The 14,885-nt window shown below is 34.8% G+C and overlaps 3 protein-coding genes across 3 annotated transcripts; all 3 read right to left on the reverse strand.

The window, feature by feature from the left end:
• Positions 1 to 3,101: 3,101 nt before the first annotated feature.
• On the reverse strand, positions 3,102 to 4,350 carry LOC127080955 (uncharacterized). The gene is made up of 4 exons (XM_051021238.1): positions 4,197 to 4,350; positions 3,789 to 4,076; positions 3,606 to 3,679; positions 3,102 to 3,500 (listed from the first exon to the last, which is right to left on the reverse strand). Exons 1-4 carry the CDS (start codon positions 4,348 to 4,350, stop codon positions 3,102 to 3,104), a joined length of 915 nt encoding a protein of 304 aa, XP_050877195.1.
• A 401-nt stretch (positions 4,351 to 4,751) lies between these two features.
• Positions 4,752 to 5,153, reverse strand: LOC127080956 (glutathione S-transferase T2). The gene has a single exon (XM_051021239.1). It carries the CDS (start codon positions 5,151 to 5,153, stop codon positions 4,752 to 4,754), a length of 402 nt encoding a protein of 133 aa, XP_050877196.1.
• Positions 5,154 to 5,191: 38 nt separating this feature from the next.
• Positions 5,192 to 5,629, reverse strand: LOC127080957 (uncharacterized). Its single transcript, XM_051021240.1, has one exon. The coding sequence runs from the start codon at positions 5,627 to 5,629 to the stop codon at positions 5,192 to 5,194; it is 438 nt and encodes a 145-aa protein (XP_050877197.1).
• Between the last annotated feature and the right edge of the window lie 9,256 nt (positions 5,630 to 14,885).

The following is a 14,885-nucleotide window of genomic DNA, read 5'->3' on the forward strand; positions in this document are numbered from 1 at the left end:
TTGGAATTATTGGATTATTATTATTATTATTATTGGAATAATAATTATTGGAAAATATATATAAGTTGGAAATAAGAAAAAGAGTCCCATTTGATAAAGAAAGGGTTTCACGTGAAAAGCAGAGAAACGGCTGAAAAGAGGAAAAGGGCAAAGAGACAGAGCAAGAGGAAGAAGGTTGGAGAAGAGAAAAGCTTGAAGCTTAAAGATTCGCCGGATTAACTCAGGTAAGGGGGGTTTATCGTCGTTTAATGGGTATTATGGATTAACATGTAATGGGTAGTGATAAACCGTTGAATTGACCCTAATTGGGATGTTGAATGCTGAAAAATTGTGTTGGATAAGTTGTGTTAAAGCTGTAATTGAATCTGTATTTGTGTGAGTTGTGAATTCCCGAACGTATAGCTTTTTACGGAATCGGAATCGGAGGTCCGGAAGTCCTCCAACGGCGGAAAATGCGGATAATTCTGCATTCTGCTTCGTGTTAGCGCAGGAACAGCTTTCTGTCTTGCGTTAACCGGTTAACCCAGGGTGTTAACCGGTTAACACTGTTATGAATTGTGAAAAATTGTTGTTTTGTCTGCGTTAACCGGTTAACCCAGGGTGTTAACCGGTTAACACTGTTGTGATTTCTGAGAAATTGCTGTTCTGTCTGCGTTAACCGGTTAACCCAGGGCGTTAACCGGTTAACACTGTTGAGTTTTGCCAGAAAGCGTGTTCTGTGTTGCGTTAACCGGTTAACCCAGGGCGTTAACCGGTTAACACTGTTGGAAATTGGAAAAATTGATATTTAATGTTGTGAACATAATTGGTGATTGGCCTATATCGGTGTGTGATATAGTAGGGATTATTTCCCGTTGTTTTGAGTAGGATAGGTGTAACACCCTTCTAAAATACCCCAAATATTTAATTAATGGGACACAATCATGCTTGAAGCAGTGGCATCACAAGACTTATGGATTTGGCATACTTTTTTTAGTATTGCAGGTTCAAACAATGACATTAATGTGCTAAACCAATCCAACGTGTTTAACGATATTTTGGAAGGACGTGCTCCCAATGTGCAATATACAATCAATGGGACACCATATAATATGGGGTATTATTTAGCAGATGGTATATATCCCGAGTGGGTTATATATGTCAAGACTATTTCAATGCCATAGGGAGAAAAGAAAAAATTATTTGCTCAACATCAAGAATCGGCTAGAAAAGATGTGGAGCGAGCATTTGGAGTGCTTCAATCTCGATTTGCAATTATACGTGGCCCAGCGCGTGCCTGGCACATGGACACTCTCAAGCATACCATATATGTCTGCATCATATTGCACAACATGATTGTGGAAGACGAACGACATACATATGGAGGTAATTTTGATTACTCTTATGATAATGTGAATATCAATAACTCAACAACTGAAATATTTAGCGGTCCTCATCCGAATCTTGCAACAAGACTACAAAGAAGAGCAAGTATTCAAGAAAAACAAGTTCATCGTAAACTTCAAGGAGATCTTGTCGAATATATTTGGGAACGTTTTGGACATGAAGATGATGAAATTTAAGTTTGACTAATTATGTGATGTTATTTATTTTTATTGCTTTTAATTATATATCATGTATTTGAGATTAATTTTAATTATTATTTTAAATTATAAGTTTAATTTTTTTTTATTTTATATCAAATTTAATTTAAAACACTAAAATTATTATTTTAATTAATATAAAATTTAATATGAATAAAATATTAATATATAAAATAAAGTTGTGAGATCCAATTAGAGTTCTTCAGAGTTACACCATTGTAGTGAAAAAGTAGTTGAATTGCTTCAAGCTGACGTGACTTAATAGGTTCCACAAAAAAACCCAAAAATGGATTCACGATTGGAGATGCTCTAACATGTTACAACAAGATCCTTTCCACCCTAAAGGACAACATATTATAATTTGTATCAATTCTATTCAATTCAATTACTTTTATCAATTGGTAACAGAACCTCCTAGATACATTTTATTGGATAGTCTGTATTTGATTATGAGAGAAAAGTTTCTTTTTAGTGGTATGTATGTGCGATTTGTATGCAATTATCAAAAAAATAATAAAACTTCGTATTTGATTGTGTACGCGATGAGATTCAATTACATCGTACTCTTAACGAAAACCACTAGTTTTCAATAAAAAAAATTTGGCATGATATAAATGAAATTGATTTTATTCTATGATATATTAATTTAAAATATTTATTATAGTTTGAAATAAAATCAGGATTTAATTTTTATATCTAAAATATTAATATATAATCAACACAAGAATATTTGATTGCTTTTAAATATTCTTTTTAAAAGCAATCAAATATTCTTGTGTTGATTATATATTAATATTTTAGATATAAAAATTAAATCCTGATTTTATTTCAAACTATAATAAATATTTTAAATTAATGTATCATAGAATAAAATCAATTTCATTTATATCATGCCAAATTTTTTTATTGAAAACTAGTGGTTTTCGTTAAGAGTACGATGTAATTGAATCTCATCGCGTACACAATCAAATACGAAGTTTTATTATTTTTTTGATAATTGCATACAAATCGCACATACATACCACTAAAAAGAAACTTTTCTCTCATAATCAAATACAGACTATCCAATAAAATGTATCTAGGAGGTTCTGTTACCAATTGATAAAAGTAATTGAATTGAATAGAATTGATACAAATTATAATATGTTGTCCTTTAGGGTGGAAAGGATCTTGTTGTAACATGTTAGAGCATCTCCAATCGTGAATCCATTTTTGGGTTTTTTTGTGGAACCTATTAAGTCACGTCAGTTTGAAGCAATTCAACTACTTTTTCACTACAATGGTGTAACTCTGAAGAACTCTAATTGGATCTCACAACTTTATTTTATATATTAATATTTTATTCATATTAAATTTTATATTAATTAAAATAATAATTTTAGTGTTTTAAATTAAATTTGATATAAAATAAAAAAAAAATTAAACTTATAATTTAAAATGATAATTAAAATTAATCTCAAATACATGATATATAATTAAAAGCAATAAAAATAAATAACATCACATAATTAGTCAAACTTAAATTTCATCATCTTCATGTCCAAAACGTTCCCAAATATATTCGACAAGATCTCCTTGAAGTTTACGATGAACTTGTTTTTCTTGAATACTTGCTCTTCTTTGTAGTCTTGTTGCAAGATTCGGATGAGGACCGCTAAATATTTCAGTTGTTGAGTTATTGATATCCACATTATCATAAGAGTAATCAAAATTACCTCCATATGTATGTCGTTCGTCTTCCACAATCATGTTGTGCAATATGATGCAGACATATATGGTATGCTTGAGAGTGTCCATGTGCCAGGCACGCGCTGGGCCACGTATAATTGCAAATCGAGATTGAAGCACTCCAAATGCTCGCTCCACATCTTTTCTAGCCGATTCTTGATGTTGAGCAAATAATTTTTTCTTTTCTCCCTATGGCATTGAAATAGTCTTGACAAATATAACCCACTCGGGATATATACCATCTGCTAAATAATACCCCATATTATATGGTGTCCCTTTGATTGTATATTGCACATTGGGAGCACGTCCTTCCAAAATATCGTTAAACACGTTGGATTGGTTTAGCACATTAATGTCATTGTTTGAACCTGCAATACTAAAAAAAGTATGCCAAATCCATAAGTCTTGTGATGCCATACACACACACACACACACACACACACACACAATGCATACAATCAATGGAACCCAACATACCTGGAAATCCACGTGACTCTCCCATTTGTAAAAGATGTTCAACATCAGTGTTGTTAGGCTTTCTCAAATACTCAGCGCCAAATACAACATTGACACCCTTAACAAATCTTTCTAAGCACTCAATTGAAGTGCTTTCACCGATTCGAACATATTCGTCTACAAGGTCAGCAGGAGACCCATACGCCAGCATACGAATAGCAGATGTACATTTCTGCAATGGTGAAAGACCCATTTTACCAGTTGCATCGACCCTCATTTGGAAATATTCATCATGATTTCCAAGGGCATCTACAATTCAAAGAAATACATGCCTATGCATTCTGAACCTTCTTCGGAATTGAAAATCTGTGTATACTGGGTTTTCTGAGAAGTAGTCATTGAATAATCGATTGTGCCCTTCTTCACGACCTTGATCTACCGTTGTTCTTCTCTTTGGCCTAGAGGAACTTCCAGATCGACGTTCATTCTGAAGTTGTTGTTCTTCATCACTGTCGTCCATAAATTCTTCTTCAACCAACTCCCAAAATTCTTGATCGTAATTATCTGAATTGTCTGAATCCATTTAGTGAGTAAAGAATGAGAGAAAAATGAGAAGAATAAGATGAGAATGAGAGAACAATGACATAAGTGGTAGTATATATAATGGTTTGAATAACGGCTAGTTTGAATAACGACTAGTTTGAATAACGGCTAGTTTGAATAACGGCTAGTTTAAATTAAAGTGGTAGTTTGAATAATGGCTAGTTTAAATTAAAGTGGTACTAATGACCATTTTACATAGGTGTTGATAAATTAAAGTGGTACTAATGACCATTTTACATAAGTGATACTAACTACATTCCATATTATTTTTTTCATCTTATTACAATATTTTTCATGAATATCTCGTTGACTATCGTTCATAGTAGAAGTGTCTTTCATCATCATTTGCACTACCCTTAATTCTAGCTCGTCCTCCTTAGCTTATGCAAGTCTGTCCATTGTTATTGCTCTTTTATTCTTTGCATCTTGCGTTGCATTTGGAATTTCTGATGTCTTACCCTTCCTTTTTGCTTCCTTTTGTCCCACTGGACGCTCCATTGGTGATGATGAGTTAAACTCATAACTTGAAGTTGTATCTGGGTTCTCCGATGATGCCCCACTAGCATAAGTCTTTGTTATTTTTGCAGAACTTCCAATCGATTCTTCGATGATGCGCCATTTAGCTTCATCTTTTAACAATCGCCATGCATACTCAAGATTGAATGTTGTACCTTGATCCTGAGCAAAAATAGCATGTGCATCTGCCATGACATCGGTCTCGGATGTCCCACTTTTCTTTCCTTTAAGAGCAATTTTGTAACACCCAACAAATTTTTGAACCATGCCATTTATTCTATGCCATCGACATTTTAACTGTCCCCCTAACTCTTCCGCAATTGCCCACGATATTGGTTATAACTAGCAGCAATTCTTAACCAAAAACTCTCAGCCTTTTGATCAACTCCCACAATTGAATCCTTTGAAACATTGAGCCATGATTGGATAAGTAGTATATCCTCTTCCCTTGTAAATTGCTCTCGAGATCTTTTTTTAACGACAACCCTTTCTTCTTTTTCAGTACCAACTTGAGTAGAAAATGGTGGGACTTGAGTAGAAAATGGTGGAACTTGAGTAGAGAATTCCATACTATTAGAATTCATTTGAGGTATAGGATACATATTTGGATTGTTTGGTGACGGAAGAAATATGGCGGGGTTTGTTGGCACCGGTGGAATTTGAGAATTTTGAGGATTAGGATTTTGATAATTTTGCATGTAATTGAAAAAAGCTTGTTGATAATGAAAATGATTAGGATCCATTTGGCCTAAACAATTGTAATTTGAAGTAAAAATATGAAATTTTGAGTTAAATATTTTGTAAAAAAAATGCTAATGAGAAAAAATTGTTGAAAAAAAATTAAAAGTATAGGAATAAAATGATGAAATTGTGAGAGAGAAATTTCAAATTGAAGAGAAAATAAAAGTGAGAGAAATTTGTGTTGGTAAATTTTTGGAAACCAAAATTATATTTATAATAAAAAATATGTTTAAAAAAATAAAAAAATAAGTAGTCGTTGAACGGCTACTTTCTAAATAAAAAAATAGAAAAAAAAAGAAAGGTTACCGTTGCATGCTAAAGCAATAGCATTGCCATGTTGGCGAACTCCAACCATTCAACTGTGAAAGAACTGCCCTCATTGTTGTTCCACTCTGGTGAACTGGGTTGAAAAACTACCGCTGGAGATACTCTTAGCTTTTACATACAATAAAATCTAAACCTCAGGCTTGAGGCAGTTACACATTTGAGGTCGAAAAGGAGATCAACTCTTGGTGAAAGGTTGATTTTTGGACAAAAATGGAGGATTTTGGGTTAGGTTTTAGTGAATGAAGATGAATGAATGATAGTTGGAGAGAGAAGGTGGTGAATGATGAAGTGTAGAGATGATTAAAAATGTGAAAATGAATTGGAAGAGTAATTATCTATTTTTCGGATCCCAACCTCCATCTACCATTTTCCTATTTTTCTTCAGCCCCTCACCACAATGCACTATTCAATATTAGAAAAAATTAGGCTTTGTACACAAGATGCTAAATTTTGTTTTTTCTTATGGTGTAGTGGAAAGGTAGTGGAAAAATGTGTGAAAAAATAGTGGAAAACATCTTTTCCCAAAATGATGAAAAGTTATAGCAACTCTTGAAAGAACTATTTGGACCAAACTCAAAGTGGATTTTTTTTTTTGTGAAATTGATTAAAAAAAAGTGAAAAAATGGGTTAATGCTATAATAATAATAATAATAATAATAATAATAATAATAATAATAATAATAATAATAAAATTTATTCTTAGTTAAAATTAAATATCTTTCTGCCTTTTTTAATTTTAAAAGAAAACTTAATAAAATAATAAATACCGTGATGATTAAAAATAAAAGGGTAAATTGACATTATTTTTTTTAAAATTCTTTAAATAAATGGAATTAGAAATTGCAACACAATAATCACATTTTTTTTTGAAATATTTTTATTTATTCAAACAAAATTAAGGTACTACAATAGGTACTTATTAATTTATTTTGTAAGTAACTGAATGAAAAAAACCCTGATTTATCAATGAAAAGTGGTAGATCATCAGTTTGGACATTTTAATTGTGCATTGATTAAGAACATGCAAAAGGATCAAGAAATCACTAAAACAACACAAGAGACCAAACTAAAGGACTTTCCCAACAAAGCAAGGCTCATTAAGCCAAGAATAAAGGTGTGCTTAGCGAGCATAGATACAATCTCACTAAGCAGAGAAACACAGGCGTGTAGGGCGAGAAAAAGAGGTTCATGAGTCCCTTAGCATGCTTTGTAGAGTACCCATTAAGTGACTTCAAGATGAAGTAAGGATTTGGTGAACAAGCGAGTGTGGGAAGTGCACTAGCGAGCATGGGTGATAAGGCTAGTCATAGGGTATCTAGAATTACTTAAACTGGAAGAAAGTAGGTACACCAAAACGAGTTTGGGCGGTGCGCTTAAAGAGCCTACCTTTTCAAACCCTATAAATAGGGGTGCAAAACAATTTATTTGGAGATATTGGTGGATTCGAGGTGGTTCCTTAGTGAAATTAGATTCTCAAAACAAATCACAACAAAAATAGATTAGGAGAGGAATATTAAGGGTGGAAGCATTTTCCGAGGAATCGTCAACATGTGATTTTCAACTTCTTTCTTTAAGGGCTTGATTATAAACCTAGGATGAGTAAACATAGCTAACTTTTTTTTTGTTGGGGTTATATTTATTTTCCATGTTACTTATGTTTTGATCCTGACCATGGTGTTCTATGTAATTCTTCTTATGTTTTAATATTGATGGGTTCTTCGTTCTTAATGCTTGTTTTGGATTAGCTATCTAAAACATGTTTTTTATGGTATGGCTTGATATTCGAAAGATACGAGCCATTACTATATCCAACTCTGTCGTCTATTGAATGTTAGTGTTTATACATAGATTTAGGTTTAATGTCAAAAACTTTTGTTAAAACTTAATGTCGATGTATTACTTAACAGACTGAGAGATCTTCTTTTAGATAATACTAATTATCTCATGTCGTTGACTCAGACATGAGTTACGATGCAAGCTTCGGGAGGTAATATTAATAAATGATTAGGATTTTCTATTACTAGTCAAAACCATCTCAAATCTATTATACTCAATCCAAAGTATAAAAATAGTTCATATGCTAAGAGAAAGGTACAATCTTTGATCTCCACTTTAAATATAATCGTCTTGAATCATGAACTGACTTAGGCATTGGAGTGATAACAATGAAGATCCACCTCACGCCACCGTAAAAGTGTTGGTGTAAGCCCTAAAGGTCAATGCTTTTGGTACTTGTATCGAATTATTTATTAATAATAAAAGGCTTTTTCTTTATTATGTTTGTTTAATAAGTCCCTAGAAAAGCTAGTCCGTTTAATGTATCAAGTGTGACTTAATCATGAGATCACATTAAACATAAGGACACTATTCTTAAAGTATCCGTAGTCGAGCATTATTATGAAGTGGGATAACATTAAAGCATAAAGACTATTATGTATATAGACTGATGATCACATCTCATGGATCATGGATAAGGAGTTATCAAGTCTTAAACATAGGTATGAATATTAAGAGTAATATTTATACTGGATTGACCCGCTATGAGAATACTATATAGAATGTTATAAAAAGTGTCATAAGTTATTCTCATGGTGATAATGGTGTATACCACCCTTCGACCTGAAACCACTATGGACCCTAGACGTAGAGTCGAGTGCCTTGTTGCTGATCAAACATTGTTTGTAACTGGATGACCATAAAGATAGTTAATGGGTACTCCACAAAGCATGCTAAGGGATATGAGTGACCTAGTTGGAATTTTTCCATCCCGCGTAACAAGATAAATGTCTATGGGCCTAATATTGAACTGGACAAGGATGACACAGTTTATGCCTTGTGTTCAATATAGACATAAGGGCAAAAGGGTAATTATACACATAAGTATTATTACAGAAGGAATTGTCAGATCACATGACATTTTCGTGTCTTGGGTAGCAGTGATGTGTTGCTAGATACCCCTCACTATTTATTATGTTAAATGTGTGATTTAATATAATTACCAATGTCGCGAAAACCTACAGGGTCACACACAAAAGGACGGATTGATGAGAGATAGAGTAACTAAGGAACATCGTAAGGTACGGTGCACTTAAGTGAATTGTAGAACATTGTAAGGTACGGTGTACTTAAGTAGAATATGAAATATGGTAAGGTACCACGCACTTAAGTGATTTTGACATATTATAAGATATCGGCCACATACACTTAAGTGGACTTTTTTTAGCTTGCAGCCCACACAAGTGGTTCTATAAATAGAACCCTTGTGCAGAAGCATTCAAAAAGGTTGCAATTTCGTTTCTCTCTCTCTCTCTCTCTCTCACTCAAAGCCTTCATTCGTAGCAGCTGACACTGAGATTGAAGGAATCCGTTCATGTGGACTGAGTAGAGGCGTTGTCATCGTTCAACGTTCGTGATTGCTACGTAGATTTGTATCAAAGGTTTCAATCGTCACAAGAGGTAACGATTCTATCACTGATCATGCCCATTCGTAAGGATCACTAAAGGAGAAAGTTTTAAATTCCGCTGCGTTTTGGATCTCTATTCTCCTTCAGTGGTATCAGAGCCACTTACGAAACCATGCATCTAATAGCTGTTTATTTTCTGCATTAATATGATTAAAAGACAGAATGAATCAAAGAATAAACGAGTAATTAAATTTGGCATCATGTGTGTACGATTTGGATGATTGATGTTGATTATGCTTCGGAATCCGACATTAGTATGGTGAAGCAGCGATACATCGATCGTCCATAGGTTACACAATTAAGATCGATCAAGTTATATATATGATATAAGTAATCCTAATGCGAAATAGAGTATATATATGAGATATTGTTTCTGTTTCGTTCATTCAAACACTTAATGGTTGTTTTCCTTTGAGCGATCAATGGTCGTTTGCTTCGAAATTCAACATTAGTATGGTAGAGCAATGACCTGTTGGTCAATCATATTGAATCAACAATCGAGGTGTGTTTGACGGTCTGAAATTGGTGCATTAGGGTTAGTGACGACACAAGGGTTGTGTTGTCAAAGAGTTGTGAATTGAGGGATTTTTGGATCACGTCTGTTGACTGGTTCAAAGAGCTGATTTTGGCACGTGACGTTCGTCATGGGCCTCTGACGGTCGTAACAATCTGGACGTGACGGTCGTAACATGCTTCGTGACGGTCGTAACATGCTTCGTGACGGTCGTCACATTCACAAAGTATGTATTCTCTATTTTTCTGTTTTTGTGACCGGACAGCGGACCCCGGCTAACTCTGCCTAGTATGATCGATCGCCGAAATTTAATTTGGTTTTAATTAATTAAAAGAATTTAAATTATAATAATAATATGTTTATTATTATTGTCTTGTGATGATCGGTTATGGCCTTAGTTTTCCTTCATTTTGTTTTGGGATTTTAAAATACGACCTGTGTGTCATGCCTCTCTTTTAATCTCTTAATGTAACTTCTTTTCTCATCTCACTCCCTCGTATGTAAAACGAGTTTCTTATGTAATGTAATGTTAAGAAGAAAGAGAAGAATTAAATATCAAAGGAGGACAACCTTGAAGATCTTTCTTTGAGAAGCTTAGATCGTTATTAGGTTAGCTTAGATTCTCTCATTGGCTTGGGAGAACAATTGCGCTAAGGGCCATAACTGTTTCATTATATATGTTGATGCATGTGAATGAATGTTGATGCATGTGAGAGACGATTTATATGATAAATAAGCCGGTGAGATCAGAATAATTGCAAATTCCATCAAATTAAATATTAAGTTTATGCTTTCCAAGTTTTAGCACTCATCAAGACTAGTATCGGATAATGTAGGTTTCGCCTACGCGAGGTGCATGTTCTATATTGGTAAGGTGCGATAAGATAATTGTAATATCCAATTGCTAAAACAATGGGTCAAACTTAACTAAACAAATTATAATAAGATTATATGTGTTTAGAAGCAAGAGTTGGAAATGATCCATGTCATGGATTGGAATAAGGAGTTATTCACCCAACTAAAATATTCGAGTTGTATTAGATACAATTGGAAGGAGTTCCTACCTAAATAACCTAGTTTTGTGTAATCCGCCTACGCGGACTTGAAACAAAGTGAAATGTGGATCTCGACCCACTGGAAAATCTTCCAACGGGATTTTCCGAATCAAATGGTGAGGGCCATTGTCTTTGAATAAAATAGTGGGAGCATATTTAATTAAAGGCCTAAATTAAATATGTTATTGATACTTATATTTTCATTAATTTCATGTAGATTACCATGACAACAAACACCTCTAACAACATTTTGCAATCAATCTTTGACAAGGAAAAATTGTCTAGGACAAATTTTCTGGATTGGCACCGGAATCTAATGATTATCCTCAAACATGATAGAAAGTTGTATGTATTGGAGAAACCTATTCCTGAAGAGGAACCTCCTAGTTCTGCACCTAAGGAAGAAAGAGATGCTTATAAGAAGTATGTTGATGATGCCAATGAAACTGCTTGTCTCATGCTAGCAACCATGAAATAAGAGTTGCAAAAGCAACATGAGAACATGGCAGCGTTCGATATGATCGAACACCTGAAGATGCTCTATCAAGAGCAAGCAAGGCATGAAAGGTTTGAAGTTTCAAAAGCCCTTTTTCAAGGAAAGTTAGCTGAGGGAGCCCCTGTAGGTCCCCATGTGCTCAAGATGATTGGGTATGTGGAAAACCTTGAAAGGTTGGGTTTTCCCCTCGGAAAGGAACTTGCGACTGATTTGATCTTGCAATTGTTGCCAGATAGATTCAGTCAATTTGTCCTAAATTTCAATATGAATGATATGGACAAATCTCTTCCTGAACTGCTAGCCATGTTAAGAACTGCTGAGCAGAATCTAAAGTCAAAAGGGAAGTCCATTCTGATGATCGGAAATGGAAAGAGACAAAACAAAAGACCTTGATCTTGAAATGTCTATTTATAACATTAATACTAAAAGGATGAAACCTAATGAGTTAAATCCAACTTACCTTTGGCATTGTCGATTAGGCCACATAAATGAGAAGCGCATTTCCAAACTCCATAAAGATGGACTCTTGGACTCTTTTGATTATGAATCATATGAGACATGCAAATCTTGTTTAATTGGAAAGATGACAAAGTCTCCATTCACAGGAAAAGGTGAAAGAGCTAATGATATTTTAGCCCTCATACATATTGATGTATGTGGACCACTGAACATACCAGCCAGAGGAGGTTTTCAGTACTTCATCACATTCACTGATGATTTTAGTAGATATGGTTATGTGTATTTAATGAAACACAAATCAGAGTCCTTTGAAAAGTTCAAGGAATTCAAGAATGAAGTACAAAACCAGCTAGGTAAGAATATTAAAACTCTTCGATCAGATCGAGGTGGTGAGTATTTAAGCCTAGAGTTTGATGACCATCTGAAAGAGTGTGGGATCCTATCCCAACTTACTCCTCCTGGAACACCCCAATGGAATGGTGTATCTGAGAGAATAAATTGAACCCTGTTAGACATGGTCTGATCCATGATGAGTCACGCTGATCTTCCAAACTCCTTTTGGGGACATGCACTATTGACAGCAGCTTACATACTTAACCGTATTCCATCCAAAAAGGTTGAGAAGATACCATATGAGATATGGAGTGGTAAGAAACCACATATGTCTTACATGAAGATTTGGGGTTGCGAAGTTTATGTGAAACGACAAATTTCAACTAAGCTTGAGCCCAAATCTGACAAATGCTTATTTGTGGGGTATCCTAAAGAAACAAGAGGGTATTACTACTACAATCCTTCTGAGGGCAAAGTGTTTGTCGCTCGCACTGGAGTTTTCCTAGAAAAGGATTTTATTTCCAAAGGAATCAGTGGGAGAAAATTAGAGCTTGAAGAAATTCAAGAATCACAAAGCATTGATACACCTATGGAGGAATTAGAGCAGGAAACACAAGTAGTTGTGGAAGAGCAACCTGCTCAAGTAGAACAAGACCAGTGTAGGTCAAGCAGGATACGTCACCTACCTGAGAGGTATGGATATCTCATAATTGATCAAGGTGATGTATTACTCATGGATCAGGATGAGCCTGTGACCTACCAAGAGGCCATAATTGGTCCCGAATCTGAGAAGTTGCTAGAAGCCATGAAATTTGAAATGGATTCCATGTACACAAACCAAGTTTGGACCTTGGTAGAGCCTCTTGTAGGAGTTAACCCTATAGGCTACAAGTGGGTCTTCAAAAAGAAGACTAACATGGATGGTAAGGTACATACCTATAAGGCAAGACTGGTTGCAAAAGGATATAAACAAATTCATGGGGTTGACTATGATGAAACCTTTTCACTAGTTGCAATTCTTAAATCTGTTCGGATTTTACTTGCTATCGCTGCATATCATGATTATGAAATATGGCAGATGAATGTCAAAACTGCTTTCCTTAATGGGAATCTTATTGAGGATGTGTACATGACACAACCTGAAGGATTTGACATACCTAAAGAAGCCCAAAAGATATGTAAGTTACAAAGACCAATCTATGGATTGAAGCAAGCTTCCAGAAGTTGGAATCTTCGTTTTAATGAAACAGTAAAACAATATGGATTCATCAAGAACGAAGATGAGCCTTGTGTCTACAAGAAGGTTAGTGGGAGCATGATCGTTTTCTTGGTATTATATGTAGATGACATATTACTCATTGGAAACGATGTCTCTACCCTACAACAAGTAAAGTCTTGGTTGGGGAAATGCTTTTCTATGAAGGACCTAGGTGAAGCAGTCTATATATTAGGAATCAGAATCTATAGAGATAGATCACAAAAACTGCTTGGCCTAAGTCATAGTACATACATAGACAAAGTGCTGAGACGCTTTATTATGCATGATTCCAAAAAAGGATTCATACCTATGCAACATGGCCTGTGTCTATCAAAAACACAATCCCCTTCAACTAAGGAAGAAAGGGATCACATGAATAAGATTCCATATACATCTGCAATAGGATCTATCATGTATGCCATGTTATGTACTCGACCAGATGTCTCGTATGCTTTAAGTGCAACGAGTAGGTACCAATCTGATCCTGGTGATGCTCATTGGGTAGCTGTCAAGAATATCCTTAAGTATTTGAGAAGGACTAAGGACTCATTCTTGATATATGGAGGTCAGGAAGAGTTGGCTGTAATTGGATACATCGATGCTAGCTTCCAGACAGATAAGGATGACTTTAGATCGCAATTTGGTTATGTGTTTTGCTTAAACGGTGGCGCTGTAAGCTGGAAAAGTTCAAAGCAAGATACAGTTGCTGATTCTACAACCGAGGCCGAGTATATTGCTGCCTCAAGTGCAGCAAAGGAAGTTGTTTGGATCAAAAAGTTCATTAGTGAACTTGGCATGGTTCCTAACATTGTGGAACCCATTGATCTCTATTGTGATAACAATAGTGCTATCGCACAAGCTAAGGAACCTAGATCTCACCAACGATCCAAACATATACTTAGGCGTTATCACCTCATTCGAGAGATAATAGATAGAGGAGATGTGGAAATATGCAGAGTACCTACACTTGACAATATTACTGACCCACTGACAAAGCCTCTTGCGCAGCAGAAGCATGATGGCCATACTAGATCTATGGGCATTAGGGGTATGCCTGATTGGCTCTAGTGCTAGTGAGAGATTGTTGGTGTAAGGCCTAGAGGCCAATGCTTTTGGTACTTGTATCAAATTATTTATTAATAATAAAAGGCTTTTTCTTTATTATGTTTATTTAATAAAGTCCCTAGAATAGCTAGTTCGTTTAATGTATCAAGTGTGACTTAATCATGAGATCACATTAAACATAAGGACACTATTCTTAAAATATTTGTAGTCGAGCTTTATTGTGAAGTGGGATAACATTAAAGCATAAAGGCTATTATGTATATAGACTGATGATCACATCTCATGGA

The sequence above is a fragment of the Lathyrus oleraceus genome, chromosome 5, assembly GCF_024323335.1.
Source record: "Lathyrus oleraceus cultivar Zhongwan6 chromosome 5, CAAS_Psat_ZW6_1.0, whole genome shotgun sequence".
In the NCBI taxonomy this organism is placed as follows: Eukaryota; Viridiplantae; Streptophyta; class Magnoliopsida; order Fabales; family Fabaceae; genus Lathyrus; species Lathyrus oleraceus.

Excerpts from the sequence above, each read along its gene's own strand:
- LOC127080956 (XM_051021239.1), bottom strand. The coding sequence starts at position 5,153 with ATGGTTCAAAAATTTGTTGGGTGTTACAAAATTGCTCTTAAAGGAAAG.
- LOC127080955 (XM_051021238.1), bottom strand. The coding sequence starts at position 4,350 with ATGGATTCAGACAATTCAGATAATTACGATCAAGAATTTTGGGAGTTG. Across the intron at positions 4,077-4,196 it reads AAGAACAACGGTAGATCAAG|ATGCCCTTGGAAATCATGAT; the intron begins GTCGTGAAGAAG and ends TTTGAATTGTAG. Across the intron at positions 3,680-3,788 it reads AGAGTCACGTGGATTTCCAG|GTTCAAACAATGACATTAAT; the intron begins GTATGTTGGGTT and ends TTAGTATTGCAG.
- LOC127080957 (XM_051021240.1), bottom strand. The coding sequence starts at position 5,629 with ATGGATCCTAATCATTTTCATTATCAACAAGCTTTTTTCAATTACATG.